At 47.9% G+C, this 25,220-nt stretch overlaps 1 protein-coding gene across 4 annotated transcripts in view; it reads right to left on the minus strand.

The window, feature by feature from the left end:
* The window catches only part of KMT5B (lysine methyltransferase 5B), a 53,607-nt gene extending 50,021 nt beyond the window's left edge, over positions 1-3,586 (minus strand). Inside the window, exon 1 of one of the 4 annotated variants that reach the window (XM_027578378.2) lies at positions 3,366-3,586. In XM_027578378.2, the coding sequence (XP_027434179.2) occupies positions 3,366-3,370 (5 nt within the window). In that variant the 5' untranslated portion in view covers positions 3,371-3,586. Of the gene's footprint in view, positions 1-2,974; positions 3,165-3,260 lie in introns of those variants that run through there. The other 3 variants (XM_027578375.2, XM_027578376.2, XM_027578377.2) reach the window with 3 other exon arrangements.
* Between the last annotated feature and the right edge of the window lie 21,634 nt (positions 3,587-25,220).

Below are 25,220 nucleotides of genomic sequence, written 5' to 3' on the forward strand. Positions count from 1 at the left end.
ATTTTTGCCCCCAAAATAAAAAGTAAAAATCAGACTGAAAAATTCAGTTACAGGGCGCCTGGGTGGCTCAGATCATCATCCCAGGATCCTGGGAGTGAGTCCCGCATCAGGTCCCTCTGCCTGCCGCTCCCCCTCCTTATGCTCTTTCTCTGACAAATAAGTAAGTAAAATCTTTAAAAAAATTCAGTTACATCCTATATAGAAAACGTCTTTCTATTGCATACAGCTGTATCTGAACTAGAACTACCCCACGCTCTCCCCCTGCATTTACTTGGTGTATCTATGTAACCAGCACTGGGTCATGGTGGAGCAAGGACTTGAGTCCCTGCATGGAAAACTCAACAATCATAGTGTTCTAGGGCTAACACATAACAGAGTCCTGAAACTCTTGCTCCACGAAGAAGGATTTTGGTGAGTGGAGAAAAAGTAAAGCTAATATATGGTAGGCAAGAGCATAAAATAATGGAATCCCCATGGTTTATCTGAAAGGATTTGCTCTCATAAGCCATGGAAAGGACATTCCTGTGGACGGGGAGCTGTTCAGATGGCACACATGTCTGCAACACAACTGGGCCACTCACGTCCTACACAGGGAAAAATCAAGATTCGATTCCAGATTTATAGGACCCAAGGGAAAAATGACACATCAACATCCCCACCCACAAAACTCTATGCTCGAACACACAAACAACCTGTGACCACTTCCTTCACATCATATTCTGCTATACCCCCCAACCCTCCTCTACTTCCCCCCAGTATGCGCACTGGTATCTGGTTCAAGTACAGAAAGCAATTCAGTGTGTCTGAGAAGACAGATCAACATACCCGCAAGAGGGCACTTGGAAATGACTTTGAAAAGAGTCTGGCTTCAAAGTTCATGGGTACAAAACTGAGCCCTCCTCTCCTCTTGAAGACTAAGTATCCATAATATTCCTTTCACTCTCAAACTAAGTTGCTTTGTTTTTCGTTTTGTTTTTTAAGATTTTTATTTATTTGACGGAGAGAGACACAGCGAGAGAGGGAACACAAGCAGGGGGAGTGGGAGAGGAAGCAGCAGGCTTCCCGCTGAGCAGGGAGCCCGATGCGGGGCTCGATCCCAGGACCCTGGGATCATGACCTGAGCCGAAGGCAGACGCTTAATGACTGAGCCAGCCACCCAGGTGCCCCCAAGTTGCTTTGTTTATAACAACGTTTTAAAATAACATTAGAATGGACATATTTCAAAAAACTAAATACAAGCTATGAAGCTCCATAAGTTGGAGATTAATAAATTCAGAAATTCACTTTCATCAAATGCCTACTAAGCACCTACTCTGCACCTGCCCCAGGCAGAGGAAATAAATAATAATCTAACAAATTCACAAGAAAGCTGAAGGGATGGGCAAATAACCAAATATAAAACCAAGTAACAACTGCTCAGGGAACGCGGAGGAAGTGTGCATCCTCCAGAGTGGGCCAGCCGTCTTTGCAGGTAACTTTCTCACTGGACCTTTCTGAAGGATGGGGGCGGGGAGGGGGCAGAGAGTGGCTAGGAATGCTGGGCAGAATGTGACCAAAAGGTGCCAGGCATGAGAAGCTCGTTGCACTAGAGCCTGGGAAAGGGAGAGTAGAATGTAGAATGTTTAGAGATTAAAAACTGGAAAATGGGCCGGGAGTTCCCCCACATGCTGGGATTAAAGCGTTTGTGGACTTTACTCGGGATATAGGGAGCCCCGACAGTGACGGGGCCACACCTGTGTTTCAAGTTGCCAAACGTTCGGCTACAAAGTAAACTTGTTTCTACAGCAAGTAACTCTTTAGGTACGTTTTTTCAATATATGCAAGTTATCGGCGATTATTTCAGGCAAAATGATTTCCCCCACCCTTTTCGAAATATTTATGTTTTTACTCCTAGTCATCAAAGGTTACAGCCGTGTTCTCAATATGAAAAACTAAAGGAAAAAGTTCCAGCTGGCAACTGCTTCCTCTGACGATCCTACGCAGCAGTCTTCCGACATTTCACTACACTTTTATAAAGTTTAAAGTACCTTAAATCTAAAACGGTCCTGATGAAAAGTCACAATCACGACGGACCAATTCATCTGCCCACTACTCTACATAAGACCTCCCCGCGAGAATGAATTTCACTTAGCAAGTTTCTAAAAATCATCTTCAAAGAACACACGTTCATCTCCTTAGTAATCCGAGTTTCCCCACTCAACGGATCGGAAGTGATAGCTCCTGAACGGGGTCAAACGAGCCCGCAGAGAGAGAATCAATCTCTCCGGTCCAACCTGCTTCTACACCGGACTCTCGCAAGTTGGATCCCGCTGTCACCACGAAAATACGGTCCTCCCCACCCCCAGGTGGGACGGACGCCGATACCCATCACCTCTGGGTGTGCAGAAGGACAACCGCCACTCTGCGAGGACGGCCGGGGACCGAGGGGGCCCGGGGCGAGGGAAGCGAGCCGCGGCCCAAGGCCGGCGCCGCTGTCAGGGGAGGGACGGGGAGGGTGGGGGACCGGCCCCTGAGGAGACCTGGAACGAGGCTCCAGCCCAAACAAAAACAAGCCCAAGTGGAGCGCGGCAGAGGTAGCAGATTGGGCGAGCCCGATCACGGCTGCCCATTGGAGAAGAGGGAAAACAGAGTCCCCCAATCGCGAGCGGCGGGGCTGCTCCCCTCGTGCGGCCGCGGGCCGCCCCGGCGCTTCCCGGCCCCGCGCTGCCCGGCGGCCGCTACCGCTCCCTTCCGGCGGCGGCGCCCACTGCAGGGCCCGCGTCCCCGCCCGCCGCCGCCGCCGCCGCCACCCGCCGCCGCCCGCCGCCCGCCGCCGCCGCCGCCGCCGCGCCCCTCCCCCGGCCGCGGCACCCCCCTCCCCGCGCCCCGGCCCCGGCCCCCGCCCGGCCCCGCGCCCCCGCCGGCCCGCCCCCAGCCCGCCGCCGCCGCCGCCCGGCACCCCCGCACGCCCGCGCCGCGCCCGCCCCCCGCTCACCGCCGGGCGCTGCCCGTTCCTCCTCGCGGCGTAGCGCGGCCCGGCGGCCCGGCCGCTGCGCTGGGGGGGTCCGCGCTGCCAGGCGGCACTTCCCCGGCCCCCAAGAAAATTAATCACCAAAAAATAATTCCCGAGAAAAATGGAGAGTAAAATCCAAGATGGCGGCGACGGCCGCAGCACCGCCCGCTCCATCCGCTGTCGGGAAATAAGTCCCAGCCGCGGCCGGAGCCCCCCGCCCCCACCACGCCGCGCCCCCGCGTCCCCGCGTCCCCGCGCCCGGCCTCACCTCGCCTCTCGCGCGGCCGCGGCGTCGCAGAGGCCGCCTTCGCCGGGGGTCCGCGTCCCGGGTCCTGGCGCCGCGCGCGCCGCCTCCGGTGTCCGGGCGCCTCACCTCATAGCCCCAGAGCCTCGCCTCCCGCGCCGCAGACGCGTCGCCGCCCCCGGTGAGCCGTCCGGACGCCGCCCGGGAACGGTGGAAGGACACGAAAAGGAGTGCCCTCGGCCGGGCGGAGGGACACCACGCCGTCTCGCGCCACCCCTGCCGCCTCTGTTGCTTTTACGGGACTCGCGGGGGGCGGGGGGCGGGGGAGGCGGAGAAACACGGGAAAGAAACGAGTTCCTCGCTGGGTGCTCCCCGCGGCGGAGGGACAAAAAGCGAATTTGGCGAGAGCCGAAGGAGCCGTCGCCGCGCGTCGCCGCGCGTCGCCGCGGCGGAGGGATCCGCGCTGAGGGTCGGCAGGGATCCCTCCGCCCCTCGCTGCCCTTTAAATCGCGGCTGGAGGCGGCGTCGCCGCGCGCCCCTCGGGCGTCAGCCCGGCTTCGTCCTGCTTTTTGGCACAGTTGCGCCCGCAGGGGACGGCTCCCGAACGTGGTCGGGGGGCAGCGCCGGGGGACGGGCGGGCGCCTAGACCCCTGTGTGCGCCGGGGGCGCCGAGGGGAGGCGGCCCCACGGAGGCAAGCTTCTTTGTTGTGGGAGTGGGTGTCGTTGGACGCGGATACACCCTGAGAGACCGTGTGGGCAGCCCGAGCATTCGGCCGCGTAGTGGGGGGAGGGGGGAGGAGCGTGCACTCACCGGGCCACTGGCTTCCCGGTGTCAGCCGGCCATCCCTTGAGCACCTACTGTGTGCCTGCCGGGCTTTCCGAGAAACTGGGCTACTTCCGCTTCCCTCCCTCGTTGGGCAGTGCCAGCGCCAGAGATGCAGCCGCACCCCCCCCCCCGCCCCCGCCCAGGACCTGGGCAGGTGCGGAAGATGCCGAGGGTCCAGCACGCTCCAGGTGCTGAGCTGTGGGAAGAGTGCGAAGCGTGCGAAGCACCGCCCTTTGGGTCCCGCAGTCTGATAATAATGGCTACAAAGTAACAGCAATGAGAATACTATATATACAGTCTTCCCTGGATGGTGGGCACCGTTCTCTGGGTTGGGGTGCCGTAGCTCACCGACTCTTGACAGCCACCCCCAGGAGGTGGGGATCATTGTGGCTCTTCCTTACACGTAGGGAAACTGAGAGCGATTAGGCGACCCCTAGGGACAGGTAGTCAGGGCTTGAGCCAGAGCCCTTATCCGGTATTCCCGTGAAAAATGAAGACCTCCAGAAGTCAAGTTGCCACAGACGTCGGATGCACAGAGACAGTGCCTGAAGGCGTCCCCTTGGGCAGTGGAGACAGGAAGGGTGGGTTGCAGTATGTTAGGAAAAAGGGGTGGTTAGGAAATGTGGGACCAGTAAGTGCAAAGTCCTGGTGGGAGGGGGAGGAGGAGCCGGGAAAAGGCTCTGGCCTCTGGAACTGAGGAAAGCCCAGTGTAGCTCCTACAAAGAGGAGCATGCCAGGGCAGGTAGATAGATGGATTCCAGAAAGAGCCCCGTTTCTGCCTTGGTTTCCCCTGTATCCCCAGGGCCTGGCACAGAATAGGCACACCATAAAGGATAATTCAGTGGAGATTGTGGATGACCACAAGGACTGTGGTCCAACTAACACCGACACACGTGCTTACCTCATTTGCCATCCTTGACCTTGGGTAGTAGATATGATGCTTATTCCTTCCACGGGGGAAACTAAGGCACGGTGATTTGCCAAGAGCGTGTGTGTGTAACATGCACATGGGGGTCTAGATCTTCCAAACCAAAGCTTCTCCTGCTGTCGGCACCTGCTTTCCCCACTTCCCCCTCTGGAAGCCAACTGGGGTGGGGGAGAGTGTGGGCAGAGCCTCACCACCCCTCAAATAAAGCAGACCCAGGCACATAGCTCGGCTTTTACTGGATCAAAGTTCACCTTGCCCTGTTCCTCTTGCAGACACAACTAACAAATGATTGCTTTGGTTTTGTTAGTTTCTGATTTATCACTAAACATTCTTTCCAAGATTTTTATAGTGCTTGGCTCCAAATACTCAAATTACATCCCAGAAACACTGAGATTGCCTTTGCCACCCCTCCCCCCTGGATGCCCACAGGAGGCATGCACACAAGGGAAACGAGGGAACCCCATCTGCCTGCAATGGGCAGCTGCAGCCCTGTGTGGGTCTTGGTGCCCAGGCTTGAAGGCCAACCATGCCTGCACAGCCCCTCACAGGTCCGAGCACCAGTGTCCTCCCTATTCCAAGCTTTCCAGAGTTCACCCCAACACAGATCCCTGGGACTGACACCCAAACCCGCACTCCTATAAAGCCCCCAGACTCCCAAGATGCTGGCACCTCCACTCATTCATGGCCCAGGGCCAGGCCAAATGTTCTGGGCAGTGACTTGCAAGGGAGCAGGCCAGGCCTACAGCCCAGCAGGGGAGACAGATGAGTAGACCCCATGCACAGCATCCTCTCAGGCTCCCCAGGTCTGGATCTGCCTCTCCTCCAGCCCCCCTGCATTGCTGGCTGCTCTTGCGGCCTCAGCTGAGAGACTCAGGGTGGGCCAGAGCTCTTGGCACGGCTGAGTTGAGGCTCAGGAACTTGATGGAGCCATGATTAAGGGTGGCTAGGGCTAAGCCGGGGAGAGGGCACAGCCCAGAGCCATCCTCCTGGGGGAGCCTGGAAATTTGACTTTCCCACAGTGAGCGTGGCCAGCTGGAGGCCTCCTGCTGCCAGCTGGCAGGGGAGGGGTGGATGGGGGACAGGAAGTCCTGTGGCCAGGCACCTGCCCAGCCCCCATGTGACAGGAGTCACTGGCATTTACACTGCGAAACCTCTGGATGCCCCGAAGTGGAAGTGCTAAGCCACAGAGGCAGTGGGGCCCCCACCAGGCCTGGACAGATGGAAAGATATTAACAACTCTAAAGAAAGACTGAGTTGGCGGAAGGGGCCTGGCCAGCCCCGGAAGCTCTAGGAGTGCCAGCCCAGCCCGGAGCTGACCTGGGAGCGGTGCCCTTGCCAGGGCACTGAGCCTCAGCCCTGGAACTGGAACAGGCTCTGTTCCCGTCCTCCCAGTAGGGCCCAGGGGCACTCCACAGAGACCCAGCCTGGTCCCACCAACCCTGCTTCGCTCTCTAACTTCCCTTCTTCAAATGCCAAGTTCACCCAGCGACTGGCTGGCAGGGATTTGCTTGGTGGAATCTCGTGCCCACAGGGAGGGCCCACAGGTCACACTGACCCCAGAATTCCAGGCTGGGTGGCAGTGGCTTCTTGTAAATTGATATCTGGACTTGTGGACTCTGCACATGTATCTCACCGGTGCCCCACCCCTGCCCAGAAGACAGGACTGTTCCGATGAGAGCAGATGTCCAAGACTAATGGGAGAAAGGCAGGGGGCAAAACCAGGGCCATTCCGGTGACCTGTCTGAGCAGCTGCTTGAGCACCACGAGGCCCCCTGCACCATCCTTGCCTTCACCTGTCCTCACACTGCTCACCTCTCCTTTGATAGATGAGGCCACCCAGCCTCTGAAAGGTCAGGTGACCTGCCCAAGCCTGCATAGTCAATAGCAGCAAGTCTTTATGGCAGCTTCGAACAGGGGTACGAGTCTGCCCTGGGTTTGAATCCCAGCTCCACGACTTCCCAGCCGTGTGATCTGGGGCCAATGATGTGGCCTGTCTACATACCATCCCTTCAACTGTCAAATGTCCCAGTCCTTGGGTCTGTCTAGAACTCACTCATGTCTTCAAAATCATTCATCTAGTTAACACCCAAATTGTGATCTCCAGCCTGGCCCCCAACTCTGAACTTCTGACTCCACCACTTAGGTATTTAACAGGCATTTCATATATAGCATGGCTAAAACTGAACACACACGCGCACACACACACACACACACGCTGTCACACACGCACACATGTGCACGTGCACACACCCACCTCTCAGGTCTTCCCGTTGCTCAGGTCCAGCAGCTAGCTTTCATTCTCCATTACCAGCCTTGGTGGCTTTCTCCCCGTAGCACACATCAGTCTAGCATTCTGTACATTTTACTTATTCATCACGCCTACTGGTTGTCTGTCCCTTCCAGGCTGTAAGCTCCTTGAGGGCAGGAGCCTTTATCTGCCTTGTTCACATCTCCAGCATCCAGAGTAGTGCCTCGGGAGCTAACATAACAGGCTCAATACACGAAGGATGATGTTAACCTTCCAGGGGTGCTACTGGGTTAAAGGAGGTGCAAGGGGTTCTCTACCTGCTCTCCTGGCCCCGATGGCTCAGGCGTGTTCGGCCACGCCCACAAAGCACACAGACCCCTCCCTGCCTTTCAAGATCAGGGTACCCTGGGACCCCGGGGGCAATCAGACAGGTACAGCCTTGTGCCCCTGAGGGATGGTGCCCTTTCAGGTCCCCACTATCACCAAAAAGAAGCCCGACTGTGGTGACCCTTGTCCTCACACACGCTTAGAAGTAAACACAGAAAGGACCGATGGCAGCCGAAAAACAGGTTTCCTCAAGGGCAGGAAAAGCTTAATCTTATTATTTTTTAATAATTTCAAATTTACAGGAAGTTTCCAAGTATAATGCAAAGAATTATTTTACCTGAGCCACCTGCCTATAAGTCACTATCCAGATACTCCATGACTTCAGAGCACATTAGGGTGTATTTCCTTCCAACTGAGATATCCTCCTACAAAACCAGACCCCGGTGATCAAAGTCAAGAAATCACATCCATAGGTTGTTGTCATTGGATCTTCAGATCCCGTTCAGATCTTCCCAATGACAATAATAATGTCCTTTATATCACGGGAACCCATCCAGAATCTGAGTTCCCTTGGTTTGTCAAGTCTCTTCAGCTTCTTTCTGGAACATTCCTCCCACTTTCTTTGACTTGCATGCCCTTGGCACTCCTGAGGGTTAGGGACCAGTTATTTTGTAGTGTGTCCTTCAATCGAGGTTTTTCAGATGATTCCTTATGGTTCGATTTAGGTCAGGGATCTTTGAGGAGAATGTCGCGGGAGGGAGGCTGTGTTCTTGTCGCATCCTATCAGGTGGTGGAGGATTTCAGTTTGCCCCACAACTAATGATGTTCCCCTGGGTCACCTGATGAAGGAATGTCTGCCAAGCTTCTCCACTGGAGAGTCACTTGTTTTCCCTTTGTACTAAGTATTCTGTGGAAAGGTACTTTAAGGGGATGCAAGCACCGTATTCCTCATCGAACTTGCAATGTATTAATATATTTATGTCAGTATGACTTATGGATTCCTATTTTTTTCAGTTGGTTATAATCTGTTCCTCTCTCTCCCTTTCCTTCCTCCCCCTTTCTTCAAAGATTTTAGTAGCCCCAAACTGGTCACAACACAAATGGCAATCAACAAAAGAATGGATAGACAAAGTGTGGTCAATCCACGCAATGAAATCCTACAGAAATAAGAGCAAATGAGTTACAACACGGACAAATTTCAACAACATTACTTTGAGGGAATAGAAGCCAGAAACGGTAGGGTCCAGATTGTTTGATTTCAGATATGTGGTGTCCTGGAACAGAAAAAACAAACCTACCGGGCGAGAACTCTGAAGAGTCATTTGCCTCCAGGCAGGCGGGAGAAACTTCGGGTGCAATGTGAACATTCTCTATCAGAGGGTGGTCACCTGGGAATGTGGGCTCGGGGAAGACTCTCAAGCCGGGTGTCAGAGTTCTGTACAAATTACTGCATGTGAATTATACACTCGGGGGGGGGGGAACCTGGGGGGGGAAAAGAGAACGGAACCGGGCATCCGCTCTGTGAGAACGTCTCCAGTTTTTCCGTGACTTGTCTCCAGACTGAGTTCATTTTGCAAAATAGCTTTTCGTTGGGTGTTTCCCAGACCTTACTTCCGGGAATGACCCAGGTTCAACAGGTGGCTCAGAGTCCAAAGTGCAGGTGAGGGAGCTGAAGATCCTGGCTTCTTCTTCCCTCCTGGGCGCTGTCAGTGCTGGCTGTTGCTGAGTGATAAGTACAGGGGAGGAAAAGCCGCTCCTGCTCCTCATTGACTGGATGGAAGCTTCTCCCAGCAGGTGAGCCTCCCCCACTGCAGGCCCTCTGGCCACCTCCCAGCTACCTCTCCTGGACTGGAAGCCTCCAGCCAATTTTCAGTTGGCCTTGGTTTTCTCTGGCCAGGAGATCCTGTGGCATCAGGGTTTGCCCTGTTTCATTACCCTTAATTCCTTTGTCCTACCTCACAGATACACTTTGGGCTATTGGCTTGTTCCCTTGTAAATTCCTAGGGGTGGTGTTTCCTGAGTCAAAAGCAGAGATGATTTTCTTCTAGAGCGTTCTGGGTGGCCAGGCAGAGAAGGTAAATAGGGCTGAGGCTCTGGCATTTGGAGTGGAGACCCTGGCTTCAGAGTTGGGGGTGGTGCTGGAGGTTCAGTTCCGGAAGGCCTTAGGGTCAGGGAGGGAGCCAGTTCACCAAGGCGGGAAGAAGGGGTTTTGACTGTCTCCCTGTGAGATAATTTTTTTTAAAGTTTTTTTTTTCTTTAAGTAATCTCCAAACCGAGCACGGGGCTCGAACTCACAACCCTGAGATCAAGAGTTGCATGCTTTTGCTCTTTAATCAAAGAGTCGAAGAAATGTGATAAGTCCCCCCCGCCCCCCGCCCCATGAGCCAACTGAAAGGATAAGCAACAAAGAATCAGAATCTTTCTTTGTCCCCTCAGTCCACAAGCACAAAATCTACTCCCCAGCCCTCAGGCGTTCCCCACTGTGGTGCCCAGGCCTTGGCAGGGATCCTCAGGAGACTGGACCCTCGGCAACTGTGGCCCAGACTAGAGCTCAGTTTGGGGATGCCAGTTGGGGGAACCAACAAGAACTTGCTGGAGAGATGGAGGGCTCCAGGGGAAGGCTGGGCGGACATGCTGATCCATCGGGCAGGTGGGGGGCGAACGAGTTCCCAGGGTGTGGGAGCAGTGCATGCAGTGGCTGTGCAGCCCGGCGGGCAAAGCTCCCTCCCACACGCCCAGCGCCACAGACGGCTGCAGCCACGCGCTGGTCCAAGCCCCTGGCATTCTGCATCTGAGGCTCTGGAGGCAGAACTGGTTGTACAGGATCTCGTTCCAGCCGGATCCCAGGCATAGACTCTGCAAAGGCTCTATCTCTTTACGAAGGGCTTTAAACCGAGCAGAGAAGAATCGTTCCATCCGGAAATGGCTCAGCTCAGACGGAGTTGACTGTCTCATTTGTATTCGTTTCCTGTGGCTTCAAACAACAGAAAATGATTCTCTCACAGTTCTGGAGGCTAAAAGTCCAAAATCAAGGTGTTGACAAGGTTCTCCCTCTGGAAGCTTAGAGGAGGATCCTTCCTGCCTCTTCCAGCTGCTGGGCGCTCCTGGGCTCGCCGCTGCATCCCTCCGGACTCTGCCTCTGTCTTCACACTGTGTCAAATTCCCCTTACCCTTCTTTTATGACACTTGTCATTGGATTTAGGGCCCACTAAGAGAATCCAGAATGATCTCGTCTGGAGCTCCTTAAAATTACACGTGCAAAGACCCTTTTTCCAAATTAGGTCACATTTGCAGGCTCTGAGGATGAGAACATGGACACACCTTTTGGTGGGGGACACACCATTCAACATACTCCAGAACTGTTCATTTTGATGACCATATTGTCCCGGATTGGGCCAATGGGAACCAATTCTCACTGGCTTCTGTCCCATTTTATATGCTTCTGTGGTTCTTTGGGCCTCAGCCCCAGGATCAGTCATTTCTCCAAGGAGCTCTGGTTCCTGTCAGGGCGGCCAAGCTCTGGGTTCTAGGCCTGCCCAGGGCCATGGCGGTGCCGCTTCTCCCTGGCCCTCTCAGTGGACCAAGCCAGAGAATGTGTATGTCCACGAGTGTAGGTGCACGCAGATGTATAATATGCACACCTTTGTATATGTATATATATTTATGCACACATTTACTAAACCTCTATATTTTTTAAAGATTTTATTTACTTTATATAGAGAGAGTGTGTGTAAGCACACAGGGAGGGAGAGGGAGAGAGAATCTTGAGCAGACTCCAGGCTGAGCTCAGAGCCCAACGGGGGCTCCATCTCATGACCCTGAGATCATGACCTGAGCCGAAACCAAGAGTTGCACGCTTAACCAACTAAGCCACCCAGGAGTCTCTACATCTATATTTCTTTTTTAACATATATTTTATTTATTTATTTGAAAGAGAGAAAGAGAGAGCATGAGCACGGGGAGGGGCAGAGGGAGAAGCAGACTCCCCTCTGAGCAGGGAGCATGTCATGGGGCTCGATCCTAGGACCCTGAGAATGTAACCTGAGCAAAGGCAGATGCTTAACCGACTGAGCCACCCAGGGGCCCCATATCTATATCTCTAAATATATATGGGGCCTCTGGGTGGCTCAGTCGGTTAAGCATCTGACTCTTGATCTCAGGGTTATAAGTTCAAGCCCTGTGTTAGGCTCCACTTAAAACATAATAATCAAAAAAGTAAATAAGTAAGTAAATAAATAAATACGCATAAACACAGATTTCGGCCTAATTCCAATACAGCATTCCTGGTTCCTTTTCATATTTTCCCTTCACCAATTCTAATAACCCATGACTACCATCTTTGTCTGGGCTGTTACAGTACAATACCACAGACTGTGTGGCTTACACAACAGACATTTCTTTCTCAGGATTCCAGAGGCTGGGAAGCCCAAATCAAGGTGCCCGCAGATTGCGTGTCTGGTGAGGACCTGCTTCCTCAGGTTCACAGACACCCTCTTCTCCTTGTGGCCTCGCCCTGCAGAAGGGGTGAGGGAACTCTCTGCCATCTTCCTTTATGAGGACACTGATTCCATTCATGAGGGTTCCTCCCTCATGTCCTAATTGCCTCCCCAAAGCCCCGCCCCCCAATACCGTCGCACTGGGGATTAGGTCTCTGTACATGAATTGCTGTGGGGGGGGGACCCAAACATTCGGTCTGTAGCACTAACCATTACTTACTTTGATTGCCCCAGGTTTGGCCAGTGGAGTCCCCTTCAAGCTAGTGCCTGTCCCCTTGGACATGTTCCTGTCATTCTTGGAACACTTCCTTACTTTGTGAAGTCACAAGAAATCCTGGGATCAACTTGTCCTTTCCCTGCGCCAGTTCTGAACCAGTCATTTCTCTAGGAAGGGTCGCTTCCTGTTAGTGGAGAATGGATTTAGAAAGCAAGGTTCTGGTGCCAGATGAGAGCATTTCCAGTGGTGTACCATTGCTCCTAGGCTATCTTAGCAGACAGGGCAGAGAGTATGTGCAACCTACACAACACACACACCCACACACACATATTTCACTTATGACTATTATTGTTTCTGTGTAGTGTGTCAGTCAAAAACAAGAGTTCAGTCCTATGTTCATAACTCCCTTCCCCAGCGGGGAGAGACCTGACTCCCATTAACCTCAATTGATGGACTCATTTGCTCAAGTCTAAAATACACAGAAGGTAGCTTCAAAGTGACCAACCCATTCCATCACAAGAAGCCACCCTATTAACAAGCATTCAATATTTGGTTGTCGTTCCTTTTTTTTTTTTAAGGTAAAATGTACATATATTGAAATTCCCAAATCTTAAGGGTACAATTATGTCCTGACAGATGGATAGAACCATGTAACCCACAACCTATCAAGATAGAGCATATTCCCGGGCGCCTGGGTGGCTCAGATGGTTAAGCGTCTGCCTTCGGCTCAGGTCATGATCCCAGGGTCCTGGGATCGAGTCCCGCATCGGGCTCCCTGCTCCTTGGGAGCCTGCTTCTCCCTCTCTCTCTCTCCTCCTCTGTCTCCCATGAATAAATAAATAAAAAAATCTTAAAAAAAAAAAGATAGGGGCGCCTGGGTGGCTCAGTTGGTTAAGCAACTGCCTTCGGCTCAGGGCATGATCCTGGAGTCCCGGGATCGAGTCCCACATCGGGCTCCCCGCTCAGCAGGGAGTCTGCTTCTCCCTCTGCCCCTCCCCCCTCTCATGTGCTCTCTCTCTCTCTCTCTCTCTCTCTCTCTCTCATTCTCTCTCTCAAATAAATAATTAAAATCTTTAAAAAAAAAAAAGATAGAGCATATTCCCATGATCCCCAGAAAGCTCTCTCGTGTCTCCAGTGTCTTCTCCCAGAGGAAGCCACAGTGCTGGGTTTTCTCACCATAGATGAGTTTTGCCAGTTCTAGAGCTTCATATAATTGAAGCATGTTTCTGTGATTCATTCAGGTCGTTGGATGTATCAGGCATTTGCTCATTTTTTTTTTTAAAGTTTATTTATTTAAGTAAACTCTATACCCGTTGCGGGGCTTGAACTCATGACCCTGAAATCAAGAACCAGCCAGGCACCCCAGGAGTTTGCTCATTTTTATTGCTGAGAAGTAATTCTGTGGTATGCATACAATGGATAGATGCCACGACTTGTCTGCCTCCTCCGCTGCGGGGGGCTTTGGGATTGTCTCCAGTTTGGGGTACTATGAATAAAGCTACCAGGAACGTTCGTGTACCAGTCTTTCTATGGGAAAATACTTTCATTCCTCTTGGGAGCCGAATGGCCGGATCAAAGGGTAGGTGTGTGTTTAATCGTAAGAAACTGTCGCCCATTTCCCGAAGTGCTGCTCCCTTCCCCACCTCTGCCAACGAGCAGGACAGGCTCCATCTCCTCGCATCCTCACCAGCGTTTGATACTGTTAGTCTGTTTAAGTTCAGCCATTCTAGGGGGTGGGTAATAATATCTCATCGTGAATGTAATTTGCATTTCTCCGATGACTAAGGATGTTGAGCATTTTTTTTTTTTTTTGACGGGCTCATTGTCCATTGTGTATCTTCCTTTGGCAAAGTGTCTGTTCAAATCTTTGGCCAACTTTTTTAATTGGATTTTTTTTGTCTTGTTATTGGTGAGTTATAAACATTCTTTATTTGGATACAGGATGATATGTGTTTTGTATATATATATATGTGTGTGTACATATACACTAATGTATAACCACTTTATTCTAATAAATTTGACAAGTTAGATAAGATGGGCATATTTCTCGAAAGACAAACAAAAAAAAATACTATGAATAACCAAAGAAGAAATGTAAAAATCTGAATAGCCCAATACCTATATCTATCAAAGTAATTGAAATCATTATGAAAAACTTTCTCTCTCTCTCTCTCTCTCTCTCACACACACACACACACACACACACAGAGAGAGAGAGAGAGAGAGACACACACACACACAGAGAGAGAGAGAGAGTGAGAGAGAGAGAGAGAGAGAAAATCTAGGCCTAGATGTCTTCACTGGTCGATTCTAGTTTTATTTAAGGAAGAAATAATGTAAATCTTACACAAACTCCTTCAGAAACCAGAAGAGAATGGAATACTTTCCAACTCATTCTATAAAGCTAGCTCAATCCCAGTGCCATAACTGAAAAAGACATTACAAGAAAATAAAATCGCAGCACGACATGTCTCATGACACACATGCAAATATTCTTTTTTTTTTAATTAGAAAATGAATTTATTGAAATACAAGACCAAAGAGTTTGAAGAAGCCATAGACAGGAAAATGTGTAACATACTTGGGGGGCGGGGCTTCTTTAGTGGAAATAGACCTGCCATCACTGATGCTTGGAGCCAGATGCCAGAAATTCCACCACTGTGGTCCCCCTCCCCCAGCCCAGTGATGGTGGGGAATGGAGGTGAGGACACAGTGAAGATGAGGGTGGGGGGGTCCTGGCTTCAAACCTCTCACCCTCTGGTCACTCCAGTAGGGAAGAGATGTGCCTGTGCATTCCCTTGTTCATTCCACAAATATTTATGGACTGTCTCCTTGCTGCCAGAAACCCATGCTAAGTGCTAGGGATAACGTAACAAAAGGTGCTTAATTCTTGCTATCATGGTGCTTCCAGGCTCCTGGATAGGACAGAGCCAAAGCAAACAGACCCACCTGGAGAAGGGAAGAGGCAGGGCTCTGCTGAGGAGGGTGGGATTGCGGAGGCTGACCTGTTTCAGAAGCGGCCATAGCCAGGCCCTACATGGGCCTCCTGGGACCTTGGGGAGCACAGGTGCCAGGCCCTCCCAGGCCAGTCCTGGCTGTTCACCCTGCAAGTGCTGGCCCACTCCCCCTTCTCCAGGAAGCAGTTCTCCTTCCCTCTGGAAGAGTCCAGAGCTGGCGTTGAAGAAACACCTGGTCAACAGGGCCCTGCAGGGACCCGGGAAAGGAGGCTCATGGCAGAAGGCAGGCAGCAGGTCTTGGGAAGAGGTACTGGCTGCAGGGAAGCAGAGCCACATCATCTCATGGCCTTGAGGGAGGGCTCCTCCATGCAAGTATTCTTAAGAATATATTAGCAAAATAAACCCAGTAATATATATGAAAGATAAAAATACATAATAAGAAAGTAGGGTTTATCCCGTGAATGCAACTCTGATTTATTTATTTATTTAAAGATTTTTATTTATTTGACAGAGAGAGCAGAAGCGGAAGGAGAGAGAGGGAGAAGCAGGCCCCCTGCTGAGCAGGGAGCCTGATGTGGGACTCGATCCCAGGACTCTGGGATCATGACCCAGGCTGAAGGCAGCCGCTTAACCGACCGAGCCACCCAGGTGTCCCGCAACTCTGATTTAATACTGACAAAAGTCAACATAATTCACCATATTTACAAAATGAAACTTATGTCAATTAATTTAAATTAAAGAGAAAACCCATGTGACATTTTAATAGATATATTTAATAAGCATTTCACAGAATTCAGTACTTTGATGATCTGAAAAGAGAAGGAGGAGAAAGAAAACTGTCAGCAAATTAGGAATCGAAGGGAACTTGCTCAATCTTAAAAAGGCTGTCCTCCAAAAATAGCCCTGCCATCGCTGATTTGTATTTGATTTGTATTTCGTCCTCCACAGCTGACATCACACTTCACGGTTAAAAAGCATTAGGTTCTCAGGGCACCTGGGTGGCTCAGTTGTTAAACATCTGCCTTTGGCTCAGGTCATGATCCCAGGATTCTGGGATCAAGCCCTGAATCAGGCCCTGCATCAGGCCCCACATCAAGCCCTGCATCAAGCCCCGCATTGGGCTCCCTGCTCCGCGGGAAGCCTGCTTCTCCCTCTCCCACTCCCCCTGCTTGTGTCCCCTCTCTCGCTGTGTTTCTCTCTGTCAGATAAATGAAAAAACTCTTTTAAAAAATAATGGGCAACAGATCTGAACAGACACCTCACCAAAGCAGATATACAGATGGCAAATCAGCATTTGGAAAGCTGGCCAACATAATGTGTCCTTAGGGAACTGTACACTGAAACAACAACGAGATATCACTACCTCTCAGAATGGCTAAAATCCAAAAAATTGACAAGAGTAAATGTTGATGAGGATGTGGAGCAACAGGAACTCTCGGTCATTGCCGGTGGGAGTACAGAGTGAAATGGCCACTTTGCTAGACGTTTGGTAGTTTCTTACAAAACCAAATATCGTTTTACCATACAATCCCGCAGTCACATTCCTTAGTATTTACCCAATTGAGTTGAAAACTTACATCCACACAAAAACCTGCACAGGAATGCAGCTTTATTCAATCTCCAAAAACAGAAACAACCAAGATGTCATGCAACAGGTGTAAGGAGAAAGAGACTGTGGTAGGTCCAGACAATGAAGTGCCATTCAGCAATCAAAAGAGATGAGCTATTAAGCCACAAAAAGTCATGGAAAAAGCTTAAATGCATACTGCTAAGTGAAAGAAGCCAATGAGAAAATCACACATACTGTGGTTCCAACTGTAAGACATTCTAGAAAAGATTAAACTGTAGACAGTAATAAGATCAGTGGTTTCTAGGGATTTGGGGGAGTCAGGAAGGATGGAGGGGAAGCAAGGGGACCCTGAGGGCATGCAACCATTCTGTGTATCACTGCAACTGTGGGTACAGAGAACACACAACACCAAGAGGGAACCTTAATGTAAAGTATGGGCTTCAGTTAAAAACAATGGATCAATGTTGGTTGATTGAGTGCAACAAATGTGCCACACTAATACAGGATATTAGTGATAGGGGAGACCCTGGGGTGGGGTGGGAGTGGGGTGTATACTGTAACTTTCTGTACTATCACTCAATTTTTCTGTAGATCTAAAATCATTCTAAAAGAAATAAAGTTGATTGGGGCGCCTGGGTGGCTTAGTCTGTTAAGCTTCTGACTCTTGGTTTCAGCTTCGGTCATGATCTCAGGGTCCTGGGATCGAGCCCTGTGTCAGGCTCCAAACTCAGCAGGGAGTCTGCTTGGGATTCTCTCTCCCTCTCCCTCTGCCTCTCCCCCACCCAGATAAATAAATAAATCTCTTAAACAACAGCAACAAAAAGAAAGTCGATTAATTTAAAAAGCCCGGCTGAACAGAGGATTTGAATTTGCCCATCAGAAATGTCATTTGTACCCTGCTGGTCTCCTGAATCAGGGTCACGTAAGCTCAGCAGTCCTCAGCCGGCTCCCGATGCTATGCTCCCGGGCAAATGGTACCAGCTGGTCTACTGAGAGAAGAGAGCAGCTCTACACCGAAAGGCAGGAAGTCGAGACTGGGGAGGGCAGTGTCCCAGACAGAGCTTGAAGAACAGCCTCTTTTGTTGCTTTGTCCGTCTAGTTGCCTGTTCCCAACTCTGGGGTGGGCTAGCAGCCCTTCCTGCCTGTGGGATCCATATGATACCCACGAAATGGGACAATATGGTATCTACCTCAAAGGACAACTGTGGGGATTGGGGCAGTCGTGTAGGGGCTCAGTGAACGTCAACTCTTAATCAGCCATCAATGTTTCACCTTCGAGTTTTCCTAATAAAGTCCCCTCTTGGGCCCTACCTGTTTTGATTTTTTTTTTTTTTTTTTGTATTTCTTATAATTAAAGGAGTCTTGAGTAAGATGCCCTCTGGGGACAACATAACTCCCGTGAAAGAGCCACTGACTTAGCGGTTGCTTTGAGTTACAGCCTAATTCGGCGGCAGAGCCATTCCCGGTGGCAGGAAGATCCAGGAGCGGCCATGGGAGTGGGTGGCTGCACGGGAGGCAGGAAGAGGACCCCAGAGATGACGGGGTCAAAGTATCAGGAAGTTGCCCAGCTCTGGCAAGAAGGTGGCATAAGATAACCTGAAAACTCCTCTGCTCACAAACACCCAGAAATGCTGAATAAACTATACCCAAAATCATTTCTAATGTACTGCTGAGGTTTTTTGTTTGTTTTTTTAATTAAATGCCATTTTCTTTTATTTGCTTTTGGTATATGCTTTTGCGAGATTTCACATGTGCATATATCTGGGCATCCACCATGACAGTGAGGGATGGAATGGCCCCATCACCCCCAAATTCCCTCATGCTCTTTGTAGTCAATCCATGCCCTAAATCCTGGCAACCCTGGTCTGTTCCCCATCTTTTTCTAGAATGTCTTGTAAATGGAGTTCTTCAGTAAGTAATCTTTTGAGACTGGTTTGTTTCACTTAGCACAGTGCTTTTGAGAGGCTTTTATGATGTCAGTGTATCAAGAGTTGGCTTCTTTATGCTGCTAAGTAGTATTCCAGTGTGCGTCTGTTTGTCTGTTTGCCTATCTGTGCTCCTGTCAAGGACATTTGGGTTGTTTCCAGTTTTTCACTACCATGAATAATGCTGCTATAAACATTCATGGACCGGTTTTGGTGTGAACGGAAGTTTTCATTCCCCTTGGGTAAGCAACCAGAAGTGGCATTGCTGGGCCAAAGAGTGTGTTTTATTTTATAAGAAACTGCCATACCACTTTCCAGATGCTGCGCCATGTTGCATCCCAGCAATGTGTGAGAGGTCCAGCTCCCCACCTCCTTGTCCATACTTGGTTTGGTCAGTTTTTTGTTTTTTGTTTTTTTTAGCCATTCTAATAGGTCTGGAATAGGGCGTCATGTGGGACTAATGAGGGTGAGCATTTTTTCAGGCTTATTTGCCCATGCTTATATCTTCTTTGATGAAGTGTCTGCTCAAACCTTTCACCCATTTTTAAATTAGGTTATTTGTGAGGCACCTGGCTTGGGTCAGTTGTCAGAACATGGGACTCGGGCGCCTGGGTGGCTCAGTTGGTTAAGCGACTGCCTTCGGCTCAGGTCATGATCCCGGAGTCCCGGGGTCGAGTCCCACATCCGGCTCCCTGCTCAGCAGGGAGTCTGCTTCTCCCTCTGACCCTCTTCCCTCTGGTGCTCTCTCTATCTCTCATTCTCTCTCTCAAATAAATAAATAAAATCTTAAAAAAAAAAAGAACATGGGACTCGACCTTGGGATCATGAGTTTGTGCGCCATATTGGGGGTAGAGATCACATACATACATACACATTAAAAAAATTAATTGGATTGTTTGTTTTCTTATTGTTTATTTTTTTTTAGAGAGAGGGAGGAGGGGAGGGGCAGAGAAAGAGGGAGAAGGAGAATCTCAATCAGGCTCCCCGCCCAGCATGGAGCCTGATCTCACAACCCTGAGTCGAAATCAAGAGTCAGATGTTTAAACCAACCGAGCTACCCAGGCACCCCTCTTATTGCTTAATTTTGAGAGTTCTTTATATCCTGAATACAAGTCCTTTTTAGATAGGTGATCTGTAAATGTTTTTCCAGTCTATGTCTTTTTTTTTTTAAGACTTATTTATTTATTTCAGTGAGAGAGAGAGAGAGCATAGTGGGGAGGAGCAGAGGAAGAAGGAGAGAGAAATTTAAGCAGCCTCTCTGCCGAGCACAGAGCTGAGGTGGCGCTCAGTTTCACCAACCTGAGATCAGACCTGAGCTGAAACCAAGAGTCGGAAGCTTAACCAACTGAGCCACCCAGGCGGCCCCAGTCTATGTCTTATATGTCATTCTCTTGAGATATACATGGGGCTTGAACTCAAGACCCTTGATATCAAGAACGCAGGTAAGGGAAATCCTCAGGCCAGGGAAACACCTAAAAGGATCAGAGGGAACAATCACAACAGCTTAAACGGGGCCAGGAGTAGATTTCCTGCTCCCACTAGCCAGAGGGGAAACCTTATAGAGCTTTGGGTAAAGTACAGAAGGCTCCTGCCTGTGTAGTGGGGAAAATTAGCCCTAGACTAAACATTGCTCTGATCTTGCCTCCCAAAGCAAGACCAGAAAGAATCAAACTCTGTCTGAGGAACATAACTGTGTCCCAGAACAAAGTTCAAGAATATTTATGTGAGCACAAAATAACACAAAACAAAGTAAAATTATTTTTAAAACTAGTATAAATGGTGTATGGCATCCAGAAAAAAGTTGCCAGGTATGCAAAGAAGCAAGAAACTATGAGCCATAATGAGAAGAAAATTCAGTCAGTTGAACTGAACCAGAAATAACACAGATGATAGAATGAGTAGAGAAAGACATTAAAGTAGTTATTATAACTGTATCCCATATGCTGGAAACTAAAGGAAAGATTAAGAATGTTCGGTAGAGACATGGAAAATATTTGTTAAAATACCCAAAGTAAACTCGCAGATATTAAAACTACAATGTCTGAGACAAAACATACATTAGATGGGATTCACAGCAGATTAGGCATGGCAAAAGCAAAGATTAAGGAACTAACATGTCAAAAGAAGTCCTTTGGGCAGAAGGAAAATGATACCTGAGGGAAACCAGAATGGAATGAAGAGCTTTAGAAATGCTAACCATGCATAAGACATTTTCTTATTATTTGGATCTTATTATGAAGTAACTGACTGTTTTAGTAGTGGGATTTACATAAAAGTGAACTGTATGATAACAATGGCATAAGACTATGAGGAAAGAAATGGAAACACACTATTGTAAGTTTCTTACAATATACATGAAGTGGTATATAGCCCCTGAAGGTAGACTGTGATAAGTTGAAGATATATACTGCAAAGCAACCACTAAAATACAAAGCCAAAAAATTTTAGCTAATAAGCCAACAGAGGAGATAAAATGGAATTCTAAAAAAATATACAATTAGTACAAAAGGAGGCAGAAAAAGTGTAAAAAAGGAAAGAAGAGATGGGACAAATAAAATGCAAATAACAGGATGATAGATTTAAACCTAACCATATCCATAATCACATTAAATTTAAATTGTCTAAACGTCCCAATTAAAAGGCAGAGATAGTTAAACTATATTTTAAAAAATACCCTCCTATATACTACCTGCAAGAAATCAACTTTAAATATAAAGGCACAACTAAAATGCAAAAAGAAAGAAAGAGATACCATGTTAACACCAGTAAAAAGAAATCTGGGGAGGTTATATTAGCATCAAAGTGGGTTTTGGGTGCACCTTGGTGGATCAGTTGGTTAAGCATCTGACTCTGGCTCAGGTCATGATCTCAGGGTCCTGGGATCGAGCCCCTGTGGGGCTCTGTGCTCAGTGGAGAGTCTGCTTGTCCCTCTCCCGCTCCCCTAATTCATTCTCTCTCTCCCCCCTCAAATAAATAAATAAAATCTTTTTTAAAAAGTAGGTTTTAGGGAAAAGGGTATTACTAAGTATCAATAATTTTATTTCAGGGATGCCTGGGTGTCTCATTTGGTTAAGCGTCCGTCTTCGGCTCAGGTCATGATCCCAGGGTCCTGCGATCAAGTCCCACATCAGGCTCTTTGCTCAGCGGGAGCCTGCTTCTCCCTCTGCCTGCTGCTGCTCTCTCTCTCTCTCTCTCTCTCTCTCTGGCAAATAAATAAAATCTTTAAAAAAATAATTTTATTTCATTGTGAAAAGTAGGTCAATTCATTTAGGGGACACAACAATCCTAAATGTTTATGCATCTAATAAGAGAGCTTCAAAATACATGAAGCAAGAAGTGAAAGAAATATAAGGAGGAATGCACAAATCCACAATTTTAGCTGGAGATTTAATACCTCATTCTCAGTAGTTGATAGAACATGTAGATGGCGGGGTGCCTGGGTGGCTCAGTCATTAAGCATCTGCCTTCGGCTCAGGTTGTGATTCCAGAATCCTGGGATAGAGCCCCCCATCGGGCTCCCTGCTCAGTGGGAAGCCTGCTTCTCCCTCTCCCAACACCCCCCGCTTGTGTTCCCTCTCTCGCTGTGTCTCTCTCTGTCAAATAAATAAATAAAAATCTTTAAAAAAAAAAAAAGAACATGTAGATAGAAAATCAATATTTTTTTAAAGATTTTATTTATTTAGGGGCACCTGGGTGGCTCAGTTGGTTAAGCCTCTGCCTTCCACTCGGGTCATGATCCCGGGGTCCTGGGATCGAGCCCTGCATCGGGCTCCCGGCTCAGTGGGGAGTCTGCTTCTCCCTCTGCCCCTCCCCTGCTCATGCTCCCTCTGTCTGTCTCTCTCTTTCTCAAATAAATAAAAATAAAATCTTAAAAAAAAAGATTTTATTTATTTATTCGACAGAGAAAGACAGCGAGAGAGGGAACATGAGCAGGGGGAGTGGGAGAGGGAGAAGCAGGCTTCCCACTGAGCAGGGAGCCCGATGCGGGGCTTGATCCCAGGACCCTGCGATCAGGACCTGAGCCGAAGGCAGATGCTTAATGACTGAGCCTCCCAGGCACCCTGGAAAATCAATATTATCACACAGCTTGACTTTATTGACATTTATAGAACACATCATCCAATAACAGCAAAATACATTCTTTTCAAGCTCACATGCTAAACCAACTTCTGAGCCATAAAACAAGTCTCAATAAATTTAAAAAGATTAACTTTATACAAAGTATGCTGTCTGATTACAATGGAATTGAATTAGAAACGAATAACAGAAATAGCTTTAGAAATTCTCCAAGTATTTGGAAACTAAACAACACCCTTACATGTAATAAATGGATCAAAAACTCAGAACAGAAATTAGAAACTGTCTTTAACTCAATGAAAATGAAACACAATACATCAAAATGTGTACCTGAAGTAGTATCTAGGGGGAAATAAAAAGCACTAAATATGTATATTAGAAAAGAAGAAAGGTCTCAGACTTCAGCTTCCACTTTAAGAAACCAGTAAAAGAAGATTAAATTAATCCCAAAATAAGCAAAAGAGAGGAAATAATGAAGATAAAACTGGAAATCAATGAAATAGAGGGCAGAAACAATAGAGAAAACCAACTAATCCAAAAGTGGTTTTATGATATCAATCAGATTTATAAATCTCTAGCTATATTGATAAAAAAAAGAAGAGGGAAGATACAAATTACCAATTTCAGGCATGAAAGAGGCAACTCACTATAGGATTCATATATATTAAAAGAGTAATAAGTAAGAATTGTGAACAACATGCTAAAAATTCAACAACAACTAGATGAAGCAGACAAATTCCTTGAAAGACAAGTTACTAAAGCTCATTCAAGAAGAAATAAACAACCCAAATAGCCATATATCTATTAGATAAATTTAATTTGCAGTTGAAATTCTTCCCACAAATTAAAAGGCCCAGATGGCTTCACTAGTGAATTCTAACAAACATTTAGGGAAATAAAAAAACACCACTTCTATGAAAATCTTCCAGAAAATTGAAGACGTGAAAATATTTCTTAACTCATTCTTTGAGGCCAGAATTATTCTGATCCTGAAACAAAGGATATCACAGGGAAAAACAAACACACAAACAAGAAAAACCCTGCAGACCACTATCTTCATGAACATAGATGCAAACATTCTTAATACATTTTCAGCAAATTCAATCCAATGAAATATTGAAAGGATAACATACCATGACCAAGTTGTGTTACTGTAGGAATGCAAGATTGGTTTAATAATAAGAACTTCAAGAAAGTTAATGTAATTCACCATATTAACAAACCAAATAAGAAAAACTACATTATCATCTCAATAGGTGCATAAAGCATTTTATAAAGCCCAACATCCAGGGGTGCCTGGGTGGCTCAGTTGGTTGAGCATCTGCCTTTGGCTCAGGTCATGATCCCGGGGTCCTGGAATTAAGCCCCGAGTTGGGCTCCCTCCTCAGCAGGGAGTCTGCTTCTCCCTCTCCCTCTACCCCTCTTTGTATGCTCTCTCTCTCTCTCTCTCTTTTTTTTAAAGATTTTATTTATTTGACAGAGAGAGACACAGTGAGAGAGGAAACAAAAGCCCGGGGAGTGGGAGAGGGAGAAGCAGGCTTCCCGCGGAGGAGGGAGCCCGATGTGGGGCTCGATCCAAGGACCCTGGGATCATGACCTGAGCCGAAGGCAGATGGCTTAACAACTGAGCCACCCAGGCGCCCCAGTGTGATTTGTCTCTCTCTCTTGCTCACTCTCTCACAAGTAAAATCTTAAAAAAAAAAAATCCAACATCCATGCCTCCATCCTGATAAAAATAGTAAGCAAACTATGAACAAAAGAGAACTTCCTCAACCTGATAAGGTTGAGAATGAAAATCCTACAACTAACATTATACCTAACAATCCACTCTAATCGTATGTATTCAACATTGTCCTGGAGTTACAGGCCAGTGTAATCAAATAAGAAAAAGGAATTAATGAGATCAGATTGGAAAGGAAGCAGTAAAACTGCCTTTATTCACAGATGACATGATTATTTATGTTAAAAATCCAGTGAGATCTACAAAAAAGCTATTAATAAAAGTGTGTAGCAAGATTGCAAGATACAAAAATTGATTGTGTTTTTACCTACTAGTAACAAATAATACTTGTACAATAGCATCAAAAATTGAAATATTTAGGAAAAATGAGACAAAAGATGTGTAAGACTTACATATCAAAAACTACAAAATATTATTGAGAGAAACAAAAGAATACCTAAATAAGTAGAGACACATACCTTGTTAGTCGGTTGGAAATTTTAATATTGTTCAAATGTCAATTTTCCCCAGATGATCTATAGATTCAACCCAATTTCAATCAAAATCTTAGTAGACTATTTTGTAAGAAATTGACAAACTGATTCTAAAATTCTCATGACAGTTCAAAGGCCTAGAATGGCCAAAACAGCTGTCATAAAGAACAACAAAGTTGGAGGACTAACATTACCTGAT

Source organism: Zalophus californianus, chromosome 11 (assembly GCF_009762305.2).
Source record: "Zalophus californianus isolate mZalCal1 chromosome 11, mZalCal1.pri.v2, whole genome shotgun sequence".
Lineage (NCBI taxonomy): Eukaryota > Metazoa > Chordata > Mammalia > Carnivora > Otariidae > Zalophus > Zalophus californianus.